The 27,563-nt window shown below is 35.2% G+C and overlaps 1 protein-coding gene across 2 annotated transcripts; it reads left to right on the forward strand.

The window, feature by feature from the left end:
• Positions 1–23,744: 23,744 nt before the first annotated feature.
• LOC105042161 (non-specific lipid transfer protein GPI-anchored 14) lies at positions 23,745–26,850 on the forward strand. 2 transcript variants are annotated; one of them, XM_010919271.4, is made up of 4 exons: positions 23,745–24,241; positions 24,553–24,621; positions 25,998–26,191; positions 26,345–26,850. In XM_010919271.4, the coding sequence occupies exons 1-3, from the start codon at positions 23,905–23,907 to the stop codon at positions 26,153–26,155; spliced, it is 564 nt and encodes a 187-aa protein (XP_010917573.1). In that variant the 5' UTR covers positions 23,745–23,904; the 3' UTR covers positions 26,156–26,191; positions 26,345–26,850. The 2 variants fall into 2 exon arrangements, with proteins under 2 accessions (XP_010917573.1, XP_010917572.1); XM_010919270.4 differs by lacking the exon at positions 26,345–26,850 and having other exon boundaries at positions 23,746–24,241; positions 25,998–26,329.
• The last annotated feature ends 713 nt before the right edge of the window (positions 26,851–27,563 follow it).

Here is a 27,563-nt window from a genome sequence, read left to right on the forward strand (position 1 = left end):
TAGTGTGAAGACACTGGTATAGCATGTAGGTGAGATGTAGGAGTACATCGTCACTGAACATGATCAACTGTGAAGCACTCTGCTGTCAAGGGTAGCTCATGAAGGATATGGGTATAAGTGTCCCTCTGATCTGAGATCACTATGGTGACTTGCAAGTAACTCATTGTACTTTGATACCAGACTAATTGAGTTTCTAATTTAGTGATGAAAAATTTTTAGATGTAGTCAAGTACTTGTCAAGTTGATGTGTGAGTCAAGATGGGATTGACCCCTCCAAATTAGTAGGAGTTAATATATCAATGTATTTCAATTTAGCAAAATCTAGATCCAAATAATCCATGTGATGGATTAAAAAAATATTAAAATATAATATAGATGACTTATCTAGAATTGATAGTTAAATTCTAGATTATCCTCGAGCATTAGGGTCAAAGAGATAAATTATATGATAACCATATGTCAATAGGTTCTTGAATGTTGCTTCGCCTTCATTCGACATATCCGGATGTTGGGTCACCATTGCTAGATGGTTACATCAATTGATTCCAAAAGTTATTCCGGTATGCTATGGACTTAGGTTGAAACCTATGGGATCACACTCAAAAGAAGTTTTTGACTGATCATGCGGTTGATCAATGATTGAAAATCATTCTAGGGCTTAATCATCAATTCGATTGATAGTTTACCTTATGCAAAAGTTATAATAAATTAATTCATCAAGTGTTAGTAAATTAATAAAAGATTAATTAATAATTAAATTACTAATTAGCTTAATTTGATTGAGTAAAGAAGATTAAATAAAATTTAATTGAATTAGATTTAATTAGATTTGATCCGATTAGGTTATGAGATGACCTAATTGCTAAAGGAGAATTATCCCTGATTTGATCAGGACATTGATTCAATCAATTTCTAATTTAATTAAAATTTGATTAAAGATTTATAAATCTAAATAGATTGGGTTTCATATATTTTATTTAGACTAAACTAAATATGATTTGGTTTGGATTCAAATAAGAAAATTAAGAGTCCTTATTGGAATAGGACTCTTCTCCCATATGCCTCTCACTTTGATGTCATATATCCTCATGCACAAATAGTTTTTGCATGAGATTCTTTTATGCTAAAGAGTTCTTTCTATTCTCTATCTTACATCTAAATTTGGATAGGATCAGGTTTTAAATGGTATATTCAAATCTGATTTGAAATAGGATACCATATAGATAATGTTTGACATTATCTCTTAGACCTTGCCACCAACTTATTTTTTTTTCCTTATATGTGCGACATTTTGAGGAGATTTTTTGTGAAAAATTAGTTGGAGAATTGATTTACTATAAAAAAATATGGGAAGGGGTGTCCAATATTTTTTTGATATATTTTGGCATGAATTTTTTAGTAGGGGCGACAACACATCAAGAGTCCATGATCTCTAGGACTTTTCACTGCACCTCCTTACACGTTAAAATAAAAAGAGTTTTATTTCATTCTTATGAATGTAAGAGACCTAAGAGAGAGGCCTTCATGTTGAGAGGGGTCTTGGGTATGGTTTCATGGCATGAAAGAAGAGGAGAGTCCTCTTCTCTTGGGGTGTGCGCAAAAACCAGATTTCTAGGGTTTTGGTCCTTTGGGTTTGGGAAGAGAGAAAAAAATAAGAGAAAAATTATTTTTCTCTTCATCTTTTTTGTACCTCTTCATATCCTTTAGAAGACCATCTTCAATCTTTGAAAAGATTTTAGAGATTTGAAGAAAGAATCTAGATCAGCCAAGAAGAAGGTCTTCGCACGAGCTAGCACTCCCAAGAAGATCGATCAGATCAGAACTTTGAGTGAATTTTTCATAGAGACCGGATGCATGTGTAGCTGCGAGCAACCAATAAGGATCTCCTTCACCATGTCTCTCAATAGTGATGATCATCGATCTGTGTAAAGGTATCGAGTTTGGAACTCAGATTAGAAGTAGATGTGATCTACCGCTCACATGCATACATGCTGATTTTATCTTCAGTACTTTTCATATTTTATATGCAATATATTATGTCATAAATTATAGAGTAGGTTAATTTGATGATTAGATCATATGCATGTTAAATTAATTTGATTAATCTAATTATCTTTTACTATAATTTATTCGAAAAAATTTCGAAATATATACATGAAATCGCCTACGTTCATCAACAGTGGTATCAAAGCCTAGATTCATTATGACGTATTTTATGTGCATATTAAATCTAAATTTTAATTTTAGTTAGTTCTGTTATATGATATTTTGATCTAAATTTAATTAATGATTGATCATACAAACTGACATAAGGTTGTCCTGTCGTAGGGTTTATCCCTTACCATGAAAAGGTTGTCCTAATTTGTGCTAATCGTTGATAAAATCTGATTTTATGTGTTACATGTGATGCTTATGATCTGATTTCAATGTGATCTAAAGTTATATCATATATGATATAATTTAGATTAGATCTAAAATCATGCATATATGATATGTGATTAGATTAGATGATCTGATTAGCAAGTACTTGGATTGGATTGATCACCAGACCGTCCGATCATAGGAGCAAGAAAGATTTAAAGACCCTCTCTTTTCATTTGATGGGATGCTCTTATAGCATGTAGGAGTGTCATGTAATTAGATCCCATGAAGAAGAATGCGAAAGGAAGGACTTAATTTTTTGCAAAATCCTAGATTTTGAAATCCTAAGTTTGTTGTATGTGATACAAAGTTATATAAAAAATAAAGCATCTAATCTATATGATTAAAATTATTTTAATCATAAAAAAAAAAATTGAATCATAAAAATTTTAGATATAATCTAAAAATTTTATGATTGATTTTATTTTAGTGGTATGCAAGAATTTTTAGATCTGAAACTTCTTGAATCGTGCTCACACAATTACTGAGCCAATCTAGTTTAGAACTGAGTTGACCAGTCTCCTTGTGTAGCTGGCTCAATATTGATTGAGTCGATCCAGTTTTAAAATAAAAAATCTTACATAATATTTATTATAAATTATTTATAAAATAAAAAAAAAATTAAAATTATTTCAATCCTAAACCTAAACCCATGTTAATACTGAAACTTAATTAAGAATTAAGTATAGAATCAATTAGATCTAAAATTATGATTTAAGATCTAATGACATTGCATAAAACATGGGGCATAGGTTAGCTCAAATCAGGTCCTTTTAATTGGGTTAGATCTAAGGTTAGAATCAAAAAATTAATTGACTATGTAGAGAAATTGATTAAGTCTAATCAATATTGAATTGATTAATTAGATTTCTTTAATACAATAGTTGTAGATGGTCAAGTCCATATCTTTGATTAGACCAAATAGACATTGATTGTGGCTCCATGATTAAATCCAATCATTAGATTGTCAAATTAAAATTAATTAACCAATTGGTATCTAAAATAAGTTTGGCATTTAGACTGGGGTTTTTAATTGAGAGTAGCTTACCTGATCATTTCGATGGTGTCTAAGGTAAGCTTAGTAGACCCTCCCACCGATCTCACATACCTGATCAATTTATTGAATTATATCTTGATAGACGCTAAGTGATTCGAGTTGACCCATACCATTAAGGTTGATCAGTGTGACTGATCTAGGTGCCAATTCAACCAGCATGACTTTAATCCACTTCAGTGACTTGATGAAGTCAGTGGAAGGATTATAGTCTACTGATTAATCTCTTTTTCTCTCTTCTCTAAATTGATTCTTAAATTTTTTAAATTATTAGGTCCATAAAATGAGATAGTTATGGAGATAACTAGATCATAGCTTCCATTAAGGTGAATGATAATGGATCTATTATTTTTGATTGACATTGCAAGTGCCATCCATCTGGTATTCTCTCAAAATGATGAAATTATCATTTATCATATGATGACTCTATTGTACTATCTGATAATGGTTGGATTGATCTAGCCATCATCAGACCTGATCATTCATTAGTTAGAAATACTGATAGGTTCATGTTAATGGTTTGACCTAACCGAAATTTTCAATGGAGACCCATTGCCTACTAAAGTAAAATCTGAGGTAAATTAATTACTAAAAATTATTTGAAGAAATAATTAGTTGAGAACCTATCTATAGATGTATATGGGTTGATCGAGCCATCCTCAGGCCTGTATGCAGTTTGTGTGGATTCTAATCCCACTAAGAAATTAAGGTAATTCCTCGGATTGGAGATAGAAGCTACCAATTCATATAAAATAGTGAAAAAATTTTAGACTAAAGTCCAAGTCTTTAAGCTTAATCAATTCATAAACATAGAGATCTTGTATTTTTCTTTTAGTTATGGCTAGATGTCTGTTGGTCCATTTATTATTTGACAGTGACTTATTTATAGAATCAACTTCAATAGATAGTATCGAAAGTTGCAAATAGTTTCAGAGCAGAATGGATCCTAAATATGATTATGGATCCAGCACCTGAAGTTTTCACATCCAATACATATGATGCGATCAAAGGCACTTATTCAAAGTGGCCAAATGATCATATCACTGTGTGATGTTTTTTAGAGCAGTGAAAAATCATGAATTTAGTTGAAAATTTGATGATGCTTAATGGGAGGAAATCTTTCAAATGTTGGAGGAGTTTTTTTGTACCTTTGAAGATGTGTCTTCAGTGGATAACAATTCTTTGAGAAAGAAAAGAAAAAAAGATGCTAAAGAGTTATGCTTGGGTTGGAAGTCTGAACTGACAAAAGAGTCTAAGGTTAACCTAGTCTGACAGAGTTCCTTGACTCGAATAGACTAAGGAAGAGAAATCAGTAAAGGGTTGCTAGATAAGGTACTTATATGATAACACCTTATGATTTCTCTATCTGTGACACTACTATCTAGATATTGGATATTAAAAGTCTATGTAAATTATTGTAATGATTCAAGTTAGTAGAAAGTTTGAAAACTATAAGAGGTTCTTGAATGTTGGAGATGGAAGTTATATTCCAATCCTGATTTTAAGAATTCTCAAGCAAGTTTTTAATTCTATAAATATTATTTAGTGATTTCATTATTATCTAATAATTTTTATAATATCATTATGAATGATATCAAAATCATGTAGACAACTAAGAAATGATATTTACAAATAGTCACAGCCTGTTAATGTATTGTACACGATAAACAAACTCCTTAAAATAGATAATGTCATAAATGTCTATCTTTGATAATTTAGGCTCAGTCATATAAATAAAAATAGGATCAATAGGAGATAACTCTCAAAGTCAATGATTGTGAATCATTGTCAACCTGTCAATCCTATCTCTTTAGTAAGATGACCAAATCATCTTTTGCTAGAAAAGATAAATGAGCCAATGATATTCTGAATCTAATACATACTGATGTATTAGATCTATGAATATATTTATCATAAATTTAGATTATTTAAATATTTAAATGATTCCTTAATAAGGTAGAGAAATAAATCAAAAGAGCATTGAAACTCTTCAGTCAGACCAAAGAGGAGAATATCCTTTCGGTGAGATTTTTGACATATCTAGAAGAGAATAAAGATTTTCTCTTATTGGAATCGACTTTATTAGACATAGTTTGATCTATAATGAGGTTTACATATCTGCCATTCTTCTCTTAAGGTTATGCTCTTATGACTGCTTTTTATGTTCTGAACTAGATTTCGATTTAATCAGTTCCAATGACTCTATATGAGATATAGACTAGGCGTAAGCTGATACTTTCTTACCTTAGGATTTGGAAGTATTCAGTTTATGTCGAGTATTTGCAAATTGATTAGCTTGGATCTCGATCCTATATGTATTATTTTATAGGATATTTCAAAGAATCTAGGGGATATAACTTTTACCATGCTAAAGAATAAAAGTTGTTCAGCATTTCTTTCAGAAAAGGAGTACTATGGTGAAGGTACTGATATCTTCAATATAAAACTTATGAAGTTTGACAGGTAGAAGAACCAACACAATCTAATAAACCCATAGAATCAGATTTGATTATATCATATCTGAAACCCGTTGAAGAGGCACCATTAAAGAGATCTGGTAGAGTACCACATCCATCGGATAGAGATTTTGGTTTCTAGATCTGGGACGTGATTCTATTGAACTCGATAAGAACAATAAAAATCTGATCACCTATATGGATGTTATACAGAGGTTCGACTCTGATTAATGGCTTGGAGTCATAGAGTCTGAAATGGAGTCCATGAAGATCAATCATGTATAGATACTCATTGATTTACTCAAAAAGATAAAATTCATAGGGTGTAAGTGGATCTTCAATAGGATCAGAGAGCGTAGACGAGAAGGTGGAGACTTACAAAGCTCATCTGATTGCCTAAGGATATTGTTCACATTATGGTATTGACGATAATGAGATATTTTCTCCTAAGATAATGCTAAGTATTTCGGAGTTGGAACGTGTATTTTGATAAATGATCAAAATACATGGCTTCGTTGAGAACGAAGAAGAACCCTGCAAATAAAAATAGGTTAATAGTTCTGTAAGTGTATTTCTTGTTTTGTATATGAATGAAATTCTCTTAATCGAGAATGATATTACTTATATTACAGAGAATAAAGGTTTCACTATTATCATTGTTCTCCATAAAAGACTTGGAAAAAGGCACCTCTCATCCTAGGGATGAAGATCTATACAAATAGATCTAAGAGGCTACTTAGGTTATCCCAGTCCAATGTACATAGAGTGTTTATGAGTAAAATTTATTCTATCATGTACATCATGTATGAGATCATCTATGGTATACTCACTAGGATAGTGAGTGGATATCTGTAAGATCCGGATGAGAATCACTGGAAGGTCATCCTTAAGTATTTGAGAAATACTAAGGATCGGTGGTTCGTTATGAAAAATCTGACTTAAAATTTATAGAGTATGACTTCAATTTTTAGTTAGATATAATAATAGCATGAACATGTTGAAATACATCCTTACTCTAAATAATGGAGCAATCTGCTGAAAAAATTTCAAGCAGAGTAATATAACCAAATTCAAATTGTGAGACAGAATGCATTGCAGCATTTGATGCTTGCAAAAAGCTATGTGATTATACAGGTTCATTGACAAGCTAAAAGTGGCACCCTCTAATGATGGTCCTGCTGTATTGTACAGCACCGGAGCCATAGCTTATGCCAAAGAATCAAAGTTTCATTAGCTTATCAGGCATTTTGTATCGCTATCACCTTATTCGAAAAATCTGCTAAGGTGACGTTGAACTTTAGAAGATCAATGGAAAGGAGAACGTGACAACCTATTTACTAAAATATCGATATCTAGGAGCTCTGAGATGATAAATCAAAGATGGGTATATGATACTATACTGATTGGCTTTAGTCCAAGTAGGAGTTGTTGAAAAATATGTTCTAAAGTCAATCGTTTGACAATTGTACTAATTATAATTATATATGAATTGATAAATAATAAAAGTTATTTGATCTTTTTCATCACAAGGTTACGTCTTCTAACGAACTCCTATATTGTAATGAAGTCTTAGGACTATTTTGATCGATAAAGAAGATTTATCGTATAGTCTTAAATTGGTTCGTGATCAAATAATATGCTATTACTAGGACGATAGCGATATCAAATATAGGTCATTGTGTGCCATATGCGTTGGTTATCTTCATAACCAAATGGTATGGAGACACTAATATGGCATACAGGTGAGATGTAGGAGTATATCGTCATGGAACATGACCAACTACGGAGTACTCTGCTATCAAGGATAGCTCGCGAAGGGTATGGGTTTAAGTGTTCCTCCGACTTGAGATCACCATGATGACTTGCAAGTAACTCAATTACTTTGATATCGGACTAACTGAGTTTCTAATTCAATGACGAAGGGATCTGGGTGCAGTCAAGTACTTGTCAAGTTGGTGTATGAGTTAAGATGGGATTGATCCATTCAAATTAATAGGAGTTAATTTATCAATGTATTACAATTTAGCAAAATCTGGATCCGGATAATCCATGTGATGAATTTAAAAAAGATTGAAATACAATGTGGATGACTTATCTAGGATTGATAGTTAAATCTTAGGTCATCATTGAGTATTAGGGTCAAAGTGATAATTATACGGTAACCATACGCCAATAGATTCTTGAATGTTGCTTCGCCATTGCTAGATAGTTACATCAATTGGTTCATAAAGTTATTTCTATTCTACTGGCTTAGATTGGAACTTATGAGGTCATACTCAAAAGAAATTTCTGACTAATCATGTGGTTGATCAATGATTGAGAATCATTTTAGGACTTAATCGTCAATTCAATTGATGGTTAATCTTATGCAAAAATTATACTAAATTAATTCATCAAGTGTTAGTAAATTAATAGAGAATTAATTAATAATTAGATTACTGATTAGCTCAATTTGATTGAGCAAAGAGGATTAAATAAAATCTAATTGAATTTGATTTAATTAGGTTTGATCCGATTAGGTTATGAGATGACCTAATTGCTAAAAAGAATTATTCCTGATTTGATCAAGACTTTGGTTCAATCAATTCTTAATTTGATTGAGATTTGATTAAAAATTTATAAATCTAATTAAATTAGATTTCATATATTTTATTTGGGCTAAACTAGATGTGATTTGATTTGGATTTAAATAAGAAAATTAAGAGTCCTTATTGGAATAGGACTCTTCTCCCACGCACCTCCCACTTTGATGCCACTCATACACAAATAGTTTTTGTATAAAATTTTTTAACACCAAAGAGTCCTTTCTCTTCTCTATCTCACATCAAAATTTGGGTAGGATCAGGTTTTAAATGGTATGTTCAAATTTGATTTAAAATAGAATACCATTGTTGCTCCTTGAATTGATTTTGATGATTACAAAGCGTTGGAGGGGGTTACTAATGATTTTGGTGTGAAAAAAGATTTATTATTTTTTAGAGGCAAAATCATAATTTTATCAAGTCCTAATTCGAAAGCCTCAAAAGCAAGAACAGAAGATTTGTGATCTATCGGAGGAAATTTCATAATTTTTGGATGTATATTTTGAAAAAATATAATATTTATAAAATTGAATCGACCCCATGAGTCGACTCATGTCAAATGGGGCTGAACGACATACTATTTTTTGGCTGGCACACCCAATTGAGTCGACTCCATGAGTCGACCCTATGCATGATCGATCCTATGAGTCGATCTCTGTTGCTGTGTATGCCAAAATTACAGAAAATCATTTTTTATTCTGTGCCACAGAAGTCGACCCTATGAGTCGACTCATGTGTACGAGTCGACCCTATGAGTCGACCCCTATGATGGAAAAACTCCGTAACGGCTAGTTTTTCAGCTCGTTTTGGCATATTTAATGCTCATTTAATAATCTCCAATGACTTTAAAACTATCCAGATCACTCTCTACCATCATTTGAAGCTATAAAAGGCACTTAAAGGAGGGAATAAAAAAGGTTTGTCAAGCATTCATTTTAGTCCTAAGCAAAGAGCCTTCTTGAAGTTAAAGAAGCTTTCATTTCAAGTTCACCAATCCCTCAAGAGATCATTCAAGTCTTCAACAACCTTGAGGAGAATCAGAAAAGTTTCCTCATTATTGTGTAAAGTATATTTAAAGTTTTATTTGCTCATTAAAGGAGCTACATTTATATTTTCGTGTGATTAACTGTTATACTCTGTTTTTGAGTTGATCTTTAGTTTTGAAAGGGTTCCAAAATGTGAAAAGTTGTTCCGAACCTTAAATCGAATTATATTAGGTTGGTTATATCCAAAAAATAAGTGTTCTAGCTTGAGATAGCTAGAGTCGGAGGTACCGACAATGTATTCTTGTTGAATATGATTTAGTATATTTGAATTCCAAGTAGGAGCTTGGGAAGTGGATGTAGGTACAAAGTTGGCACCGAACCACTATAAATCTTGGTTGTTTGTGGTGTGCTTACTTGTTCTCTATCTTATTTTCTTTTTTTCTTACACTCTTGCATCTAATATCTTCACTTTGCTTAAATCACTCACTTCAACTAACTTGCCTTTTATTACTTAATCCTTGTGGTTCTAAATTAATTTTAAATTTTTAAAAATCTAATTCATCTTTCCTCTTGGGTTGCATAGCTGGGCAACAAGTGGTATCAAGCCCGGTGCTCTAGTCCTACTTTGATTTAATCATCAAAGAGCTAAAGATCTATGGCAACTCAAGTTGGTGCTTCACTAGCCGAGGGCATCCACAAACCGACCTTTACTTTTCAATAGGTCAAATTATACCTATTGAAAAGCTTGGATGAAAATCTTTATTCAAGCACTTGACTATGATATGTGGAGTATCATAGTAAATGGACCACACATACCACTAAAATAATTGATGGTGTGGAATCAACCAAATCCGAAAAAGAATGGGATGAGGTTGACAAGAAAATAGCTCAACTTAATGCAAAAGCCATGAATATTTTATATTGTGCTCTAGATGCTAATGAATTCAATTGTATTTCAACATGCATGTTAGCTAAAAAAATATGGGATAGATTAGAAGTAACTCATGAAAGAACTAATCAAGTGAAGGAATCAAAAATTAACATGTTTGTGCATAAATATGAACTCTTTAAAATAGAGCATGATGAATCAATAACTGAAATGTTTACTTATTTTACTAATATTATTAATGATCTAAAAAGTCTTGGTAAGTCTTATTCTAACAGTGATCTCATGAGAAAGATTCTTAGATCTTTACCAAGGACTTGGGAGGCTAAAGTGACCGCAATCCAAGAAGCCAAAGATCTGAATATCTTACCCTTGGAGGAGCTCCTAGGATCACTAATGACACACGAGCTAAGCATGAAACAATATCAAGAAGAAGAGGACAATCGCCTCAAATCCACTACTCAACTTGTTGAGAACTCCGATGATACAAAAAATGAAGAGCAGGATGAAGAAATGGCCCTCATTACTAGAAAGTTTAAGAAGTTTTTGAAGAAAAGAAGATAAAGAATGAAGAAGAGGCCACCTACAAAAGGGGAACATAGCAAAAGAAAGATAAGAAGCAACCCCTTATTTGTTATGAATGTAAGAAGTCGGAATACTTTAAGTCTAAATGTCCATAACTTAAGAAGGGTCCAAGAAGTACAAGAAAAAGATATGATGGCTACATAGAGCGGAAGTGATGAGTCAAGCTCCGAAGAAGAAGATTCAAATGAACAAATCAACTTGTGCCTTATGGACATGAAAATAAGGTAAACACTGAAACTCCTAATGACTTTATCTTTGAAGAACTTCATGAAGTTTTTATGATCTAATTGATGAACTAAAGAAGCTAGGGGTAAAGAACAAAGAATTGAAATCAAAGAATCAATCTTTACTAAAAGAAAATGAGATTATTTTAAATAAAAAATCAATCTTGTCTCAAGAAAATTGAACTTAAAAAATGAGATTGTCAAGTTAAAATCAATGGTTGAAAAGTTTACTTTAAGTTCAAATAAACTTCAAATGATACCTGACAATCAAAAGGCCATTTATGATAAAGTCGGTCTTGGATATAACCCTTTAAAGAAATAAAAACTTTTGAAAAATATCTTTATAAACTCATCATGCAACAAGTTTTCAAATATTACTTACTTTAAATGTAATAAAATAAGACATAAATCTTATACATATTTTTCTAACAAATCTGAAAATTCTAATGTGAAGAAAATATGGGTTCCAAAAGGAATCATTGTGACTAACCAAAGAGGATCCAAGAAATCTTGGGTACCTAAAGTCAAAACTTGATTTTTGTATGTAGGTGTGTCTTACATCCCAAAGAAAAATCGAAAATAGTATCTTGATAGCGGTGCTCAAGATACATGACTGGTGATGAATCTCAATTCATCATACTTGATGCTAAAGATGGAGGGATGGTCACCTTTGGAGATAATGGCAAAGAAAAGATCATCGATATAGAAAATATTGATATCACTCCCTCCAAGTATATTGAAAATATTTTATTAGTAGATAGTTTAAAATATAATCTATTAAGCATCAGTCAATTTTGTGATAAAGGATATAAAGTCATGTTTGAATCTTCATTATGCATAGTAACTATCCTATTGATGAAGGCATTAAATTTGTTGGGCATAGACATGGTAATGTCAATATGGTAGATTTGAATGATCTTTCAAAATAAACATGTAATGCCTAGTAGCCTTGAATACCAAGATTAATGAGACTAGTTGGCTTTGGCATCGTAGGCTTACACATATTAGCATGCATTCACTTTCAAAACTTATTAAAAAAAATTGGTTACCGACTTACCCAAATTGAATTTTGAAAAGGATAGAATTTATGATGCATGCCAACTGGGTAAACAAACAAGAGTCTCATTCAAATCTAAAAATATTATTTCAATTTCTAGGCCATTAGAACTATTACACATGGATTTATTTGGACCCACTAGAACTACTAGTCTAAATAAAAATGATATGGCTTTGTGATTATTGATGATTTCTCTCATTTTATATGGGTCTTCTTTTTGGCACATAAGGATGAAATTTTCATGTGTTCTCAAAATTTTATCGAAAAGTCACTAATGAAAAAAGTTTTTCAATTCAAAATATTCAAGTGATCACAGAATCGAATTTGAAAATCATGATTTTAAAAAGTTCTGTGATGAAAAAGGTATTGACCATAATTTTTCAGCACCTAGGACACCCCAACAAAATGGGATAGTAAAAAAAAAATAGAATCCTGAAAGAAATGGTCCGTACCATGCTATGTGAAAGCAACCTCCCAAGATATTTTTGGGTGAAGCAATTAACATGGCATGTTACATATTAAACATACTTTAATTAGATCAATTTTAAAAAAACTCCCTATGAGCTTTGGAAAGAAAGAAAACTAAATATTGCATATTTTCATTTTTTGGTTGCTGATGTTTTATTTTGAACAATGGTAAAGAAAGACTAGAAAATTTGATGCAAAATTTGATAAAGCTATTTTTCTTGGTTACTCCTTTTCTAGCAAAGCTTTTAGAGTTTTCAACAAAAGAACTTTAGTAGTAGAGGAGTCAATACATATTGTTTTTGATGAAACTAACGATCTTCCTTCAAAGAAGAATGAAGGTATTGATGATACAGATCCTCTTATAGAAGGGATGAAGGAGATTATCCTAAAAGACTCAATAATTCAAAATGAAGAAGAACATGAAAACAAACAAGAGGATGAAGGTGAAGAATAACAAGAACAACCTCAAGGCTCAAATGATCTACTTAAAGAATGGAGGTATGATCACAATTATCCCAAAGAATTAATCATTGGTGATCCTACATATGGAGTAAGAACTCTTCTTTACTTAGAGATGCATATAATCATTTTGTATTTGTCTCTTATCTTGAACCTAAAATCATAGATGAAGCTGAAAAAAATTATAATTGGATAAATGCAATGCAAGAAGAACTTAATCAATTTGAAAGAAATAATTTATGGACGTTAGTATCAAGATCTAAAAATTATCCATAATTGGCACAAAATGAGTATATAGAAATAAACTGGATGAATATGAAAATATAATTAGAAATAAAGCAAGATTGGTTGCAAAGGGTTATAATCAAGAAGAGAAAATTGATTTTGATGAAATATTTGCACCTGTTGCTAGATTAGAAGCAATTAGACTTATACTTGCATATGCTTGCTTTATGAATTTTAAGTTATTCCAAATAGATGTCAAAAGTGCTTTTCTAAATGGATATATTCTGAAGAAGTTTATGTAGAACAACCTCCTGATTTTAAAAATCATACTTTTTCTAATCATATTTTTAAATTAAACAAAGATTATATGGTTTGAAACAAGTACCTAGGGCTTGATATGAAAGGCTAAGTAAATTTCAGCTTAATAATGATTTTTCAAGAGAAAATGTAGACACAATCCTTTTCATTAAAAAAAATCAAGATGATATCTTAGTTATACAAATATACGTTGATGACATTATTTTTGGATCCACTAATGAAACTCTTTGTCAAGATTTTGCTAAGCTCATGCAGGGGAGTTCAAGATGAGCATAATGGGAGAACTTACATTCTTCCTCGAATCTAAATTAAACAAACAAAAGAAGGAATCTCCATCACTCAAAGTAAATATACAAGAGAACTACTTAAAAAATTTGGATTGGAGGGTTTCAAAATAATTGGTACATCCATGAGCCCATCATGTAAACTTGATAAGGATGAAGGAGGTAAAAATATAACTTAAAATTTTATAGAGGCATGATTGGTTCTCTATTGTATTTAACTGCTAGTAGACCAGATATTATGTTTCGTGTATATCTTTGTGCTCGCTTTCAATCAAATCCAAAAGAATCATACTTGAATGCAGTTAAAAGAATCCTTAGATATTTAAATAGTACACAAACTCTAGAACTATGGTATTCTAAGGATTCATCAATTGACTTAATAAGATATTCAGATGCCGATTTTTCTGGATGTAGATTAGATAGAAAAGTACTAGTGAAACTTACTAATTCTTTGGAGTTAACTTAATCTCTTGATTTAGCAAGAAGCAAAATTCAGTGGTACTGTCTACGACCGAGGCCGAATACATTGCAGTCGGAAGTTGTTATGCTCAAATCTTGTGAATTAAGCAACAACTTGAGGACTTTGGCATCAAACTCAATAAAACTCTCATAAGATGTGATAACACTAGTGCTATCAATCTAACTAAAAATTTAATTCAGCACTCTAGATCAAAACATATTGAAATTAGACATCATTTCATAAGAGAACATGTTCAAAATAATAATATAATTCTTGACATGTATGTACTGAGAAATAATTGACTGATATTTTTACCAAGGCCTTAAGTGAAGATAGGTTTTGTGAAATTAGAAGAGAACTAGGAATCCTTGATCCATCAGCTTAAGTATCTCTCTAATTCCAAATTCTTAATGCCAAAAATTCATTGAACCAAATTTGTTGAGCTCAATTCTCATCTCTTCTTTTCTCTTAAAAGCTCAAAACTATACTTCACATGATCAATCTTTAGGTAGATACTTTTTCCTCAAAGTTTCAGATTTCTTCAAATTTTTTCATCATTCTTATGAATTTTTCTATGCCATGAGTCGACCCCCAGGGTTGACCCTAGGGTAAACTTGTAATTCTGTCAAAACACTTCGGGCGCTCTCTTTTTATTGAAAATTTTTTTTAAGCCGACTCAGCCCTTCTTCTTCTTTCTCCCACCGAACCAAAAGCTCTCCCTCTCTTCTCCCTCAAACTAAGATTTCTCTCAAATCTCTCTTTCCATCGATTTTCACCTTTCAAATCATCCGTTTAGAAACCAACTTTCTCTCCTCTTTCTTTCTCATTTGGGCGATTCAAGCTTCCCTAGATTCTACCCTCTTCTCTAAATCGATGATTTACCTCTCCAAAATCTTTACTTTTTTTCTTTACTTTTTCTTCTAAAATCCTTTCCTCTCTACCTCTCATTTAGTCTCCTAAGCTCTTTGCAAGTCTCTTTTGTCCAAATGGCTCCCAAAATGAAGCTACCACAAAGAAAAAATCTATTCGCAGGTTGGAAGAGAGTGTGCGCAAAAAAAGAATGGCAGCGAGTCCTCTCCTGCTCCGATCCCAGCTCCAGATCCTGCTTCAGCTTCTACACAGTCTCCAATCAGTCCAAGCAAGGTACCTCTCTCTGATCAAAAAGTGAAACCCAGAAAAATATAGATTTCAAGTTTTTTGAAAAAGAAGATTCTCTATTAGATCAAAGATTAAAAATCAAGGATGAAAGTTTTACTGTTTATTAAAAGAAAATACTTATGTTGATTTGGTCAGAAATTTTACTTAAATTTGAGTTATTGTAATGGAACAGTAAAGTCTACAGTGAAAGGTGTTGATATTATTCTTGATTCAGTGTATTTGGGAAAATCATGCACTTGCCTTGTGAAGGCTATACTAATATGGAGCTCCAATCAAAAAGAAGGAATTAATGTTATCTTAGGGAGAACTGTTACTGGAAGTTTGAATAAATTAGAAGCAAAAATTTTTTCTGTTGAGATGAGGCTGTTACATCACATAGTAACTGTTGGGTATAAAATACCCCCCCAGTCGAAATTCATGTTAGGAGTGACTCTCTGGGGTTCTACCGACGTCTGACCTTCGACGACATCTTTCCAAACCTCTCCGATGGCCGAGCCTCCGAACGTTCTCAAGTTCTACCGATGGATAAACTCCCACCAGCGTCGATCGAATTCTTCACGACGGATAGACTCCACCCAAGTTTCTACCTGCTAGACTTCATCCGGACTTACGGCTTCCCCGACTCCAACTGCAGGAAGACTTCATCCGGACTCCTATGGGAGCCAGACTTCGTCCCCAACTCCGGCTGCAGGAAGACTTCATCCGGACTTCTACGGGAGCCGGACTTCGTCTCCGACTTTAACTGCAGGTAGACTTCGTCTGGGCTCCCACGGGAGCCGGACTTTCATCCTGAACTCTTGTTGCAGGTAGACTCACCCCGAACTCCTACAAGGGTCGGACTCCGAGCTTCTACTGCAAGTGACCCACTCCGAGTTTCCGCTACAAACGATCTACTTCAAATTTCTACCACGAGCGGTCCGTGTCGGATTCCCACCGTAAGCCTTCACCGAGCTTCCATTATGGATGAATTCCTTTCAGATTTCTGTTGCAGACAGGCCTCGACCGGGATTCCTCAACAAATGATCCCCATCCGGGCTTCTACGGAGATCGGACTCCGACCGAACTTCTATAAGCGGGCAAATACCGGGCTCACGAAATCCAGCAGCTAGACCCCTCCGGTGGATGAACCTCTCCAGCACCATCCGACATCCACCGTCGGTCGATCCTCTACCGAAGTCTGTGCGAAATCGGACTACATCTGCGGAAAGCCTCTGACCGAGCTCCTACGGCAAGTGGTCCTCGCCTGCAGCCTTGACGCCCAAGGCACCTAACAAATTTGTAACATCCGAGCTCCTCTCAGATGGATAGCTACCTCTCTCCATCAGATACCTCAACCGAACTTCGGCCGACAGGCCTGGACCCCCTGGCAAGCCACAATGCTGGCCACGACTCTGCTCCACTTCCTGCGATGGATTCTGTACGGCTCCATCACTCCCTGGCAGGCCACAGTAACGACCACGACTCTGCTCCACTTCCTGCGATGGATTTCGCACGGCGACGGATACCGCCAGCTCCTCCATCCTTTGGCAAGTCGCGACAACGGACGCCGCTTCAGACTCCACGTGGCAGGTCACGATGATGGCCACGATTCCACTCCACTACTCTTCATAACAAACTCCTCCTGGCTCCGAACGGCCCATTGCCGGACGGTTACAAATGTCGCTATCAGTCTGTTGCCCCCTCCACCTATAAAAAGGGGATCCCAAATACGTTATTCTCTAAGCTCTAATTTCTATCCCAAAAACTCTACTAAAATTTTCGTCCGAGCATTCCATTCTTGTTGAGGCAGAGAACTGACTTGAGCATCGAAGGGTCTTGCCGGAGCAACCTCAACTCTGGTTTAGACTTCTTTTGTAAGTCCAGACGGCGATCGCGACTCCCTCGACTCTAGCTTCTCCAACGCAGGCGGATTTTTGCACCAATAGTAACCAAACTGTTTGTCCCTAGGAGTGGCAGACATGACCTCTTATCTGGTAGGGATATTTGCATCATATACAATGTGATCACCCAGACTCTCTTGAACCTTCCTGCTTTGATGTTTGAAGCCATGAGAGAGATCCTGAACAGGTCTAAGGCTCACTTGCCTTATGGTATAACACTCACCTGGTCTTTAGGAGGTTCAGAGTCAGTTTTGAGGGGGAGGTAGTTACTAGATTATCTCATTCTGACACCATCAACCGCCATACATTGCACCATATGGATTTTTCAAAGACTGATGGCGATTGGTCAAAGGGTGTCGAGAAAAGAGCAGAGGAGCCAGCTGAGGAGAGAGTAGAGGAGGAGAGACCGTCTTCACCTCCTCGTGATCACAGAGCATCTCTTGATATTCAGTTTGTGTCTGATCACGAGGCCGATCCCTCAGAATCAGTGAAGAGGCATGCTTCAGTTCTACAGTCAGAAAGTAGGGTACATCCTTCAGAGTTCAGACTTGCAGATGATCAGATTGAGCTGATATCCCAGCATGTTGCCTCCATTTTATCTCAATAGTTTGCACCTCAGTCTTTGCTCAGAGGTCGACATCTCAGGATGACTCAGATCAAACTTTAATCCCTCATATCTCTACTATTTTTTAGATGCTCACAGCTCAGTCTGTACGACTTGAGGAGCTTGAGGGATGTGTTCTGAGGCTGATGGGCAGACTTCTAGATTTGTAGAGGTAAGTTTTAGCCTTAGCCCATCCCCAGCCAAAGAGAACATCATGGAGGTCTCAGACCTATTTGCAGAGGCGGCTAAACTTTGAGGAGTTTTAGAGAGTGGATTTGACTTTTTGAGGAGAGAGATTAGAGGCTCCAGTAAGACTGCCTCTACTCAGTTTAGTACCCTGATGCAGTCTGTGTCGAGAGCCTTAGATCTTTTAGACACCATCAGACTTTCTCTTCTAGCACAATCCGTAGCTTTTCAGGCTCCAGGATCATCCCACCCTTCTACTCGTGCCGGTACTTCTATCCGTGGCCGAGGCAGACGTGGTCGAGATCGTGCTCGTAGATTTGATCCTACATCTCCTCATCATATCTCTGACTCTTCAGATTCTGATCCCTCTAACCATGATATCTATTAGATCTAGAATAGTTAATCTTTTTTTATTTTTGTCTAGGATCTATCTTATGGCCTTTGTATTTTATTGGCTGATTGACTCTTGGATAGTTGTTATTCATGATTTTTGTATGATCTATATATTTTGACTTAATGTATTCAGTCACATTTTGATATATACATTTTTTATGCTTTGAATTTCAATGAATGTCTTTGGATTAATGTTTATGAATGCGATCAATTAAAATATTTTAATTATAAGATATGAAAAATGACTCATATATGTGTGATAAATATCATGAATAGTAATATCTTCTAAATGAGTAAATTGATATATCTTTTATAATTGCTATAGTGAGGGGGAGTAGAGAAATAAACAATGAAAGAGGGGGAGTAAAGAAATAAAATATGGTATAAAAAAGAGAGAGTAGAGAAATAAACAATGAAAGAGGAAGAGTAAAGAAATAAAATATGATATCAAAAAGGGAGAGTAGAGAAAATATGTCCTTTATATTATCTTTTTTTTTCTCTCTTCAAAATTTTTTAAGATCTTAATTGATGCTGTCAAAAAGGAGAGTAGAGAATCAAAAATCAAGATCGAGCAATAAGCAATAGAGAAATATAATCGAGAGCAATAAGCAAAATTTCAAAGCAAATGAGCAAAATTGTCAAAGCAAATGTGTCAAAGAACCAAAATTGTCAGTAATTTTTAAAGCAAATGATCTAATAAATAAATTTTAAATTGATCTTTAAACTACTCATGATGTATTTTATTCAAATAACTAACTATGATATTTAAGTGATGCATCTTCATAAATTTGAAATTCATGTTCAATGCCTTATATATGTTATACTCTGCTTTTGCTCAAGTATTTTGTCATCATCAAAAAGAAAAAGATTGTTGCTCCTTGAATTGATTTTGATGACTACAAAGTATTTGAGGGGGTTACTAATGATTTTGGCTTGAAAAAAGATTTATTATTTTTAGGGGCAAAATCATAATTTTATCAAGTCCTAATTCGAAAGCCTTAAGAGCAAGAACAGAAGATTATGATCTATTGAAAAAATTTTTATAATTTTTGGATGTATATTTTGAAAGAAAATAATGTTTATAAAATTGAGTCGACCCCATGAGTCGACTCATGTCTAATGGGGCTGAATGGCACGCTATTTTTTGGCTAACACACCAATTGAGTTGACCCCATGAGTCACTCCCGTGCATGAGTCGATTCTATAAGTCGACCTCTATTACTGTGTACGCCAAAATTACAGAATAGTCATTTTCTATTCTGTATCACAGATGTCGACCCCATAAGTTAACTCATGTGTACGAGTCGACCCTATGAGTCGACTCCTGCGATGGAAAAACTCCATAAGGCTAGTTTTTCAGCTCATTTTGGCATATTTAATGCTCATTTAATGATCTCTAAAGGCTCTAAAACTCCCAAATCACTTTACACCATCATTTGAAGCTATAAAAGATACTTAAAGGAGGAAATAAAAAAGTTTTTCAAGCATTCATTTCAACTCTAAGCAAAGAGCCTTCTTGAAGTTAAAGAAGTTTTCATTCAAGTTCACCAACCCTTCAAGAACTCATTCAAGTCTTCAACAACCTTGAGGAGAATCAAAAAAGCTTCTTTATTATTGTGTAAAGTATATTTAAAGCTTTATTTGCTCATTAAAGGAGCTACATTTATATTTCTGTGTGATTAACTATTATACTCTGTTTTTGAGTTGATCTTTATTTTGGAAGGGTTCCAAAATATGGAAAGGTTGATCCAAATCTTGAATCGGATTATATTGGATTGGCTTATATCCAAAAATAAGTGTTTTAGCTTGGGATAGCTAGAGTCGGAGGTATCGACGTTGTATTCTTGTTAAATACGGTTTAGTATATTTGAATTGTCAAGTAGGAGCTTGGAGAGTGGATGTAGGTGCAAGGTTGGCACCGAACCACTATAAATCTTGATTGTTTGTAGTGTGCTTACTTGTTCTCTATCTTATTTTCTTTTCTTTCTTGCACTCTTGCATCTAATATCTTTACTTTGCTTAAATCACTCACTTCAACTAACTTATCTTTTATTACTTAATCCTTGTGGTTCTAAATTAATTTTAAATTTTTAAAAATCCAATTCACCCCCCTCTTGGATTGCATAGCTGGACAACAACCATGTAGATAATGTTTGACATTATCTCTAAGATCTTACCACCAACTTATTTTTTTCTCTTTATATGTGCGATATTTTGAAGAGATTTTTTGTGATAAATTAGTTGGAGAACTGATTTATCGTAAAAAAATATGGAAAGGGGCGTCCCATATTTTTTTGGAATGTTTTGGTATAAATTTTTGAGTAGGGGTGACAACATATCAAGAGTCCATGATCTCTAGGACTCTTCACCCCACCTCCTTATACGTTGAAATAAAAGGATTTTTATTTCATTCTTGTAGGTGTAAGAGGCCTGAGAGAGAGGCTTTCATGTTGAGAGGGGTCTTGGGCATAGTTTCATGGAGTGAAAAAAGAGGAGAGTCCTCTTCTCTTGGGGTATGTGCAAAAATAAGATTTCTAAAGTTTTGGTCCTCAAGATTTGGGAAGAGAAAAAAAAATATAAAAAAAATTATTTTTTTCTCCATCTTTCTTCTACCTCTTCATCTCCTTCAGAAGTCCATCTTCAACCTCTGAAAAGGTTCCAGAGATTTGAAGAAAGGATCTAGTCAGCCAAGAAGAAGATCTTCGCGTGAGCTAGCACTCCTGAGAAGATCAATCAGATTGGGACTTCGAGTGGATTTTCTGTAGAGGTCAGATGCATATGTGGCTGTAAGCAATCAACAAGGATCTCCTTCACCATGTCTCTCAGCGGTAGCGATCATCAACCTGTGCAAAGGTATCGAGTTCTGAACTCAGATTAGAAGTAGATGTGATCTATCGCTCACATGCATATATGCCGATTTTATCTTCAGTATTTTTCAGATTTATATGTAACATATCATGTCATAGATCTAGAGTATGTTGATTTGATAATTAGATCATATGTATGTTAGATTAATTTGATTAATCTAATTATCTTTCACTGTAATTTATTTGAAAAAATTTCGAAATATATACATGAAATCACCTACATTCACCAACACATATATGTTGCTGATCAGACGAAGATATCCTTGTTGGCCCACAAAAGGGCCATCAGCTGATCTTTGTGGTTAGCTGTCAATTGAGAACCGATCCGAATTATCCGAATCGGATCATCTCCAAAGGGGATGGTGATGAGCTCCTCGATTGGCTCTCCTCATAAATTTTTCATCCCTTCTGGATGATCTTTAATTGGTAGGGCCTCCATAGGTTTCTTCTCTTTGATCGTGGTGAGGAAACATTGCCCAGCAAGCATTTGATCTCCTCGAATTTCCCCTACTCCACTTTGAGTCATGAATTGGACCAGTAGGTGGTACATGAAGATGATTGCATGAAGTGCGTGTTGAGTCTCGATCATCCAAGGATTGTATTATAGGTAGAAGGCATCTGGATGACAAGGAAGATCAGTTGTACAATATTCTAATGAGGTTCTGCTCCGACAGTCACGGGCAGAGTGATCACCCCTTCACCTATAATGGAATATCTTGAGAATCTGATCAGGGGAGTGCTTACTTTCCTTAGCCGATCAACTGACAAATTCATATGTTGGAAGGCATCATAAAATAAGACATTAGCTAAGTTTTCATTATCAATGAGATTCTTTTACATCATAGTTATCTATCGTCATAGAAAGATGATAGCATCATTATGAGTTAGAAAATTACGCTGTTAGTTTTCTACCTCTTTGGACTTTTGGCATGGTCTCTTATTGCTATCGAGCTTGAGATCATATTGATTATAGCAGCCGTAAATCGGTTGTTGCTATTGTCCTTATTAGGCAGGTGCCAAGGTGATTCCTCGGATATTTGATTCTGCTCCCCTGAATGCACTTGCCGAGATAGCCTTATCGAACGAGCACCTTAATTTTATCCTTCAATTGAAGATACTCCTCGATGTCGTGATCGTGGTCACGATGGGAGCGATAATACTTCTGCTTGTTCCACTAGGTTGATGGAGACTTCATTGGTAGAGGTATCCGAGCCCTCGATCTTGATGAGGATTTGAGCTCAAGGGGTCATCAATAGGGCATCATTATCGTAGTGCCGAGGTGGACTCCTCAGCCACGGTGTTTTTACTGGTCAAGAGGAACCAGCTTCATACTGGTTCAGATGCGTGTCCTCCTGTGATGTTTCTTCTTGTTGAGAGCCTGATCTCTTTCTTGTCAACGAGCAATCTGACCCTCTTCGACCATCGATGATGATAAAGTTTAACTAGAATTTTAAAAAAATGTAATACCAAGTAGCAGTATCCAAAAGATGCATGTCGAGGATAATGATCGGGATGATACGGTCCTTAACAAATTTTTATTAATTTATTAATTTATTTTGTATCTTTTAGGATAAGGAAACGGATAAACAGGCCCGATGAGGCTCAAAAAAGGATAAGATCTGATCCATGATACGACTAGATGAGACAACACAACGTCGGCTCTTCTCCTTGGCAGGTAGTCATAGGATGAGGCCTATTACCTTCTAACGTCTGCATCCGTGACCAAGAAGTATCTCACAAAATAATGAAATACCTCCTCCCAGAGACCCACCATTCACCCTCCAATGACTCATTCCAGCGCTAAATGGTGGGAGCTGGGGTGTTCGGATCATTGTAATGCTTAACAACTGTCAATCAACACGAGAGAAATGACACGTACTTGTTTCCTCGGCATCAGCTGGGATTGACGTATGGCGCTTGAGTGGGGCCCACCACTAGACGCTTCCACTGTCCCACTCATCGCCATCTTTCTCTCTCCTCCGATGCACCCTCCAAAAATTCTACTAAAATTCTCCTGCCACTTTCCGTCCTCCTTCCGGCACCATCCCCAATTGATCCCCTCGTGCTGGTGGGCACCACACACTAGCCGACGGTCCGATAGCCCAAAGTTAAACCATCCCACCGCAGTCTGCGACACCCTTCACCAACCCACAAAATTTCGACACTGCCACACTTCACATGCCAGCATCTTTTACTTCAGTCTTTAGCAATCAACACATATGACCCTCCTACCCAAAAAAAGAAAAAAAATACATATGACCCCCGCAATCCAGCAACAAAGCCCCGGCCAATTATCACCGCAAGTTCTTCCCCTTAGCTTCTCATACTACCAGTAGTGCTTCATAATTTTGATGGCAACCTTCTACACTTCCTCCCATTATTGGGTTCTGCTGCTGGTGCTCTGCTTGTTCTCAACGGCGAGCTCCGATGTGTCGAGCGACCAGAAAGAGTGCTCGGATCAATTGGTGGGGCTGGCCACCTGCCTGTCCTTCGTCCAAGGGAATGCCAAGGCTCCCACCCCTGACTGCTGCACCGGCCTCAAACAAGTCCTTGCCAAAAGCCCCAAGTGTCTGTGCATCCTCATCAAGGATAGTGATGATCCCCAGCTTGGTATCAAGTTCAATGTCAGCCTCGCTCTTAGACTGCCTTCGCTCTGCAGCGCCCCTGCCAACATTTCCGAGTGCCCAAGTAAGTCTCAAAAGAGAGAGAGAGAGATTTTAATTAGATGAAACTAGAGTGGTACCATCATCTTCCACTTGGCCCTGAATCCTAGGTTGTCAGGTGTCAGCTTTTTTTTCCCGTTAGATTTGAGTGGAGATTTGTCAGTGATCAGAGCAATCCTAGGTTTAGTTGGCTTTGATTTGATGGGTCGAATTTATGCGAATCTATGGTCGTGTTGTAGTAGCAGCAATTGAGTATAAGCAAGGGACTAGTTTTGCCTGATTTTGTTAATTTGATATTGAACTCAACTTGGTAATGGAGATGTGGGTATGTTGCAGAACTTCTGAACCTGCCTCCAAATTCCCAGGACGCTGAGATCTTTAAGCAGGCTGCGAATACAACTCAAGGTAATATTGCATTTGGCAATTGGTGTTGTTCAACATTTTTTTTGGCTATTTTGAGCCTTGTGTGAAGAATTTGGTAATCGGTTGGTATAGGTTATGGTAATGAATTGATTATTTAGTTCATAACAGCAAATCAAAACCCCTATGATTTGTAAAGTGTTTGATTTCTTCTGATTTTATATGACAACGATGGCTTTATATATATGTCATAAATGTGATAAGAACTTAGATGGTTAGACATATACAGCATTTTTTTTTTTTGGGTCATAATATAGCAATTTTAGCAGAGGTTGGTAACATTGTACTTGGATTTTATTCCAATAACATGTTTGTAATGGAAAAGGTGGTTATTATGTATTATAGATTGAAAAATTAAAATAAGACAAATTTCTGATTGTTTTAATAAAATGACTTAAAATATTGAGAGATTTTTCATTTTAGAAAAAGAATTTTGAAAAACATGTCGAGGAACACTAGGAAAGATACGTTGCTGTGAATCACACCAGCGAAGCTCATCATGCCACAACTAGAATTAAGTGAACAAAATCATGTCCCAGATGGTATTCTGCCGCTCGACCAGCACAAATTATGATGATATGGGCGTTTGCCATGCAATAAATGTACATTTTTCTGGTAAACAATTAATGTACACGTTTCCATCATTGTTGGAGAAGAGGATGGCAACATGCTTCTCTGGTTGAACCCATGCCAAATCTGTTCTGAGGCAACCATCCCATTGTATTCATCTCCTCATGAGATTAATAAGGTACGCACAACTCATTCTAGTACTGGATTTTCCGTGACTCAAGCTGTAGAAAATCCCATATAACCTGAATACATGGTAGATTTTAATCCCCCAACAAGGCTATCATTGATCGGATCAAGGACTGTAATGCTCAAGCTATGGGTACTCACCCCCACTTAACAGATATCCGGGGAATTAGTGCATCCCTGGAGGTCTTTTGAAGTTATGCATATCTATTAAGAAGAAAAGCGCGACAAATTAGGTAGCATCCTTTGGGGCCAATTATTCGATCTTTGTGATTTGGAACTCTACGGCATCTCTCCCTACTCCTCTTTGTAATATTTTATTCTCTAATTCTTCTGTATCTACTCTCAAGCTGTGTAATTTTGTCAGTTTTACCAAAAAAAGTTAGAAAAAGAAAAAAATTAATAGACCAACAAGGAATCTTGGTAAAATTGTAAATGAAGGCCAGCTAGAGCTGTCAATGAAATTTTATCATGTATGCATATTAGAATCTCCAAGGATTTATTATTTCATGCTACTGACCTTACTAGCTATAAAGTTCTCTTTCCTCCTATCCCTTTACATTTTATGGTTGTTCTTGATGTGTGGTGAACTGTTTTGTTGGCTCCAGATAAGGGCAACTCGACGAGCAGTGGGAGCACGGGTGTCAGCGCGCAAGCAAGCAGCGGGGGGAGAAGTTATCATTTGGGAGGGCCGGGTTGGGTGGGAGCGGAGAAGGTGGTTCGGTGTCTTCCTTTTGTGGTGCCAGCACTCCTACTACTGACTTGACCGCATGGAGAGAATGAAAGCACCATGACACAAAAAGTGCTGCTGCTTTTCTTTCATCACTACCATAGTGCTAAATTTACATTGTTGTTATTCAGTATCTTCCGCTCTCTTGTCAGAAAACATTGTTCAATGTTTTTTCTTTGGTGCTTTATTATTAAATGTCATTTAAGGATATGTTGATGTGTGCAGGTGAGCGTGGGATTTTTTGTTGGAACTGAAGTTATTCCGCAATCAAATTAGAAAATGTTTAGAGAATGGGCTGAAATTCTGTTGAATTCATGAATTGAGCTAGTAAAATCAGCTAGATAATAAGTTTATTAGACTCAGCTAAGCTTATATCCATAACTATTCAGGATTGATTTTCGATTGGACTGACTTGAATACCATACGAAGAAAAAAGACTGATGTTGAGATTAAAGATTTTTTTTTCCTATGGGATTCAAGCTAGCCCACTTTAAAATCAATCCTCGATAGTTGTGGATATAGATCTAAGTCAGTCTATAACTCTATTATCTAACTGATTTTACTGATCCAATCTATGAATCCAATGCGATTTTCAACTCATTCATCCAAATAAGCTCTTAATGTTTTTATGTTTGAACATAGTGCTTGTTCATGGTCTATGTTGACTACTTATACTATTGTTAGAGGCTCAAGTTGTATCTTTGGCATGAAAGAATGATCAATTTCTTTCACGATATTGACTATTAAATCACTTCCTGTCTGCAGGGAGATCTCAAAATGCTTCGAACTTTTTCATCATCTATCTACATAGTTCTTGTAGCGATCATTATATAATCGAATAGTGGATTTATGCGAAGAGAGAAGCTCTAGAAAATAATTAAGAAAAGTATATTTTGTGGATTTACACTTGGGATGCATAGAACCTACAACCATCGGGCATATTTTGTGCATCAGCTAAAAATGAAATTACAATTTTAGGTAGATATAAATAAATAACTTTAAATCTTTATCTAAGAAAAAAGAGATGTTTTTAAACTTCAAATAATTATAGTACTATAAGTACACAAGTGGTGACAAGGTGATGATCATCAAAGTTACCATTGAAAAAAAAAAATAGATCAAAATCAGTAAATTTCAATATTAGATGGCCAAGGAAGATGATTCTATGCAGCATCCATCCAAATAAGTCAAACTTTCAAATTCCTTGAGATTGTTTTATGCATTTTATGATGACTATAAGTTAAATCTATTGCCAAAGCTAGCTCAGGCAAGTCCAATAGAGGACAAGGATACTTTGCCAAGCATATCAATGGCAAACATGAGAAGATGAGGGAGAAGATCACTATTAACAGGACCATAATTATAGTATGCAAATAAAAATTTCATAAATTTTCAGTCCATAGAAGCTAATTAGGTGATGGTCCACATTCAACTATAGAGATTT

The sequence above is a fragment of the Elaeis guineensis genome, chromosome 3, assembly GCF_000442705.2.
Source record: "Elaeis guineensis isolate ETL-2024a chromosome 3, EG11, whole genome shotgun sequence".
NCBI classification, from domain to species: domain Eukaryota; kingdom Viridiplantae; phylum Streptophyta; class Magnoliopsida; order Arecales; family Arecaceae; genus Elaeis; species Elaeis guineensis.

Excerpts from the sequence above, each read along its gene's own strand:
- LOC105042161 (XM_010919271.4), top strand. The coding sequence starts at position 23,905 with ATGGCAACCTTCTACACTTCCTCCCATTATTGGGTTCTGCTGCTGGTG. Across the intron at positions 24,242-24,552 it reads CAACATTTCCGAGTGCCCAA|AACTTCTGAACCTGCCTCCA; the intron begins GTAAGTCTCAAA and ends GGTATGTTGCAG. Across the intron at positions 24,622-25,997 it reads GGCTGCGAATACAACTCAAG|ATAAGGGCAACTCGACGAGC; the intron begins GTAATATTGCAT and ends TGTTGGCTCCAG.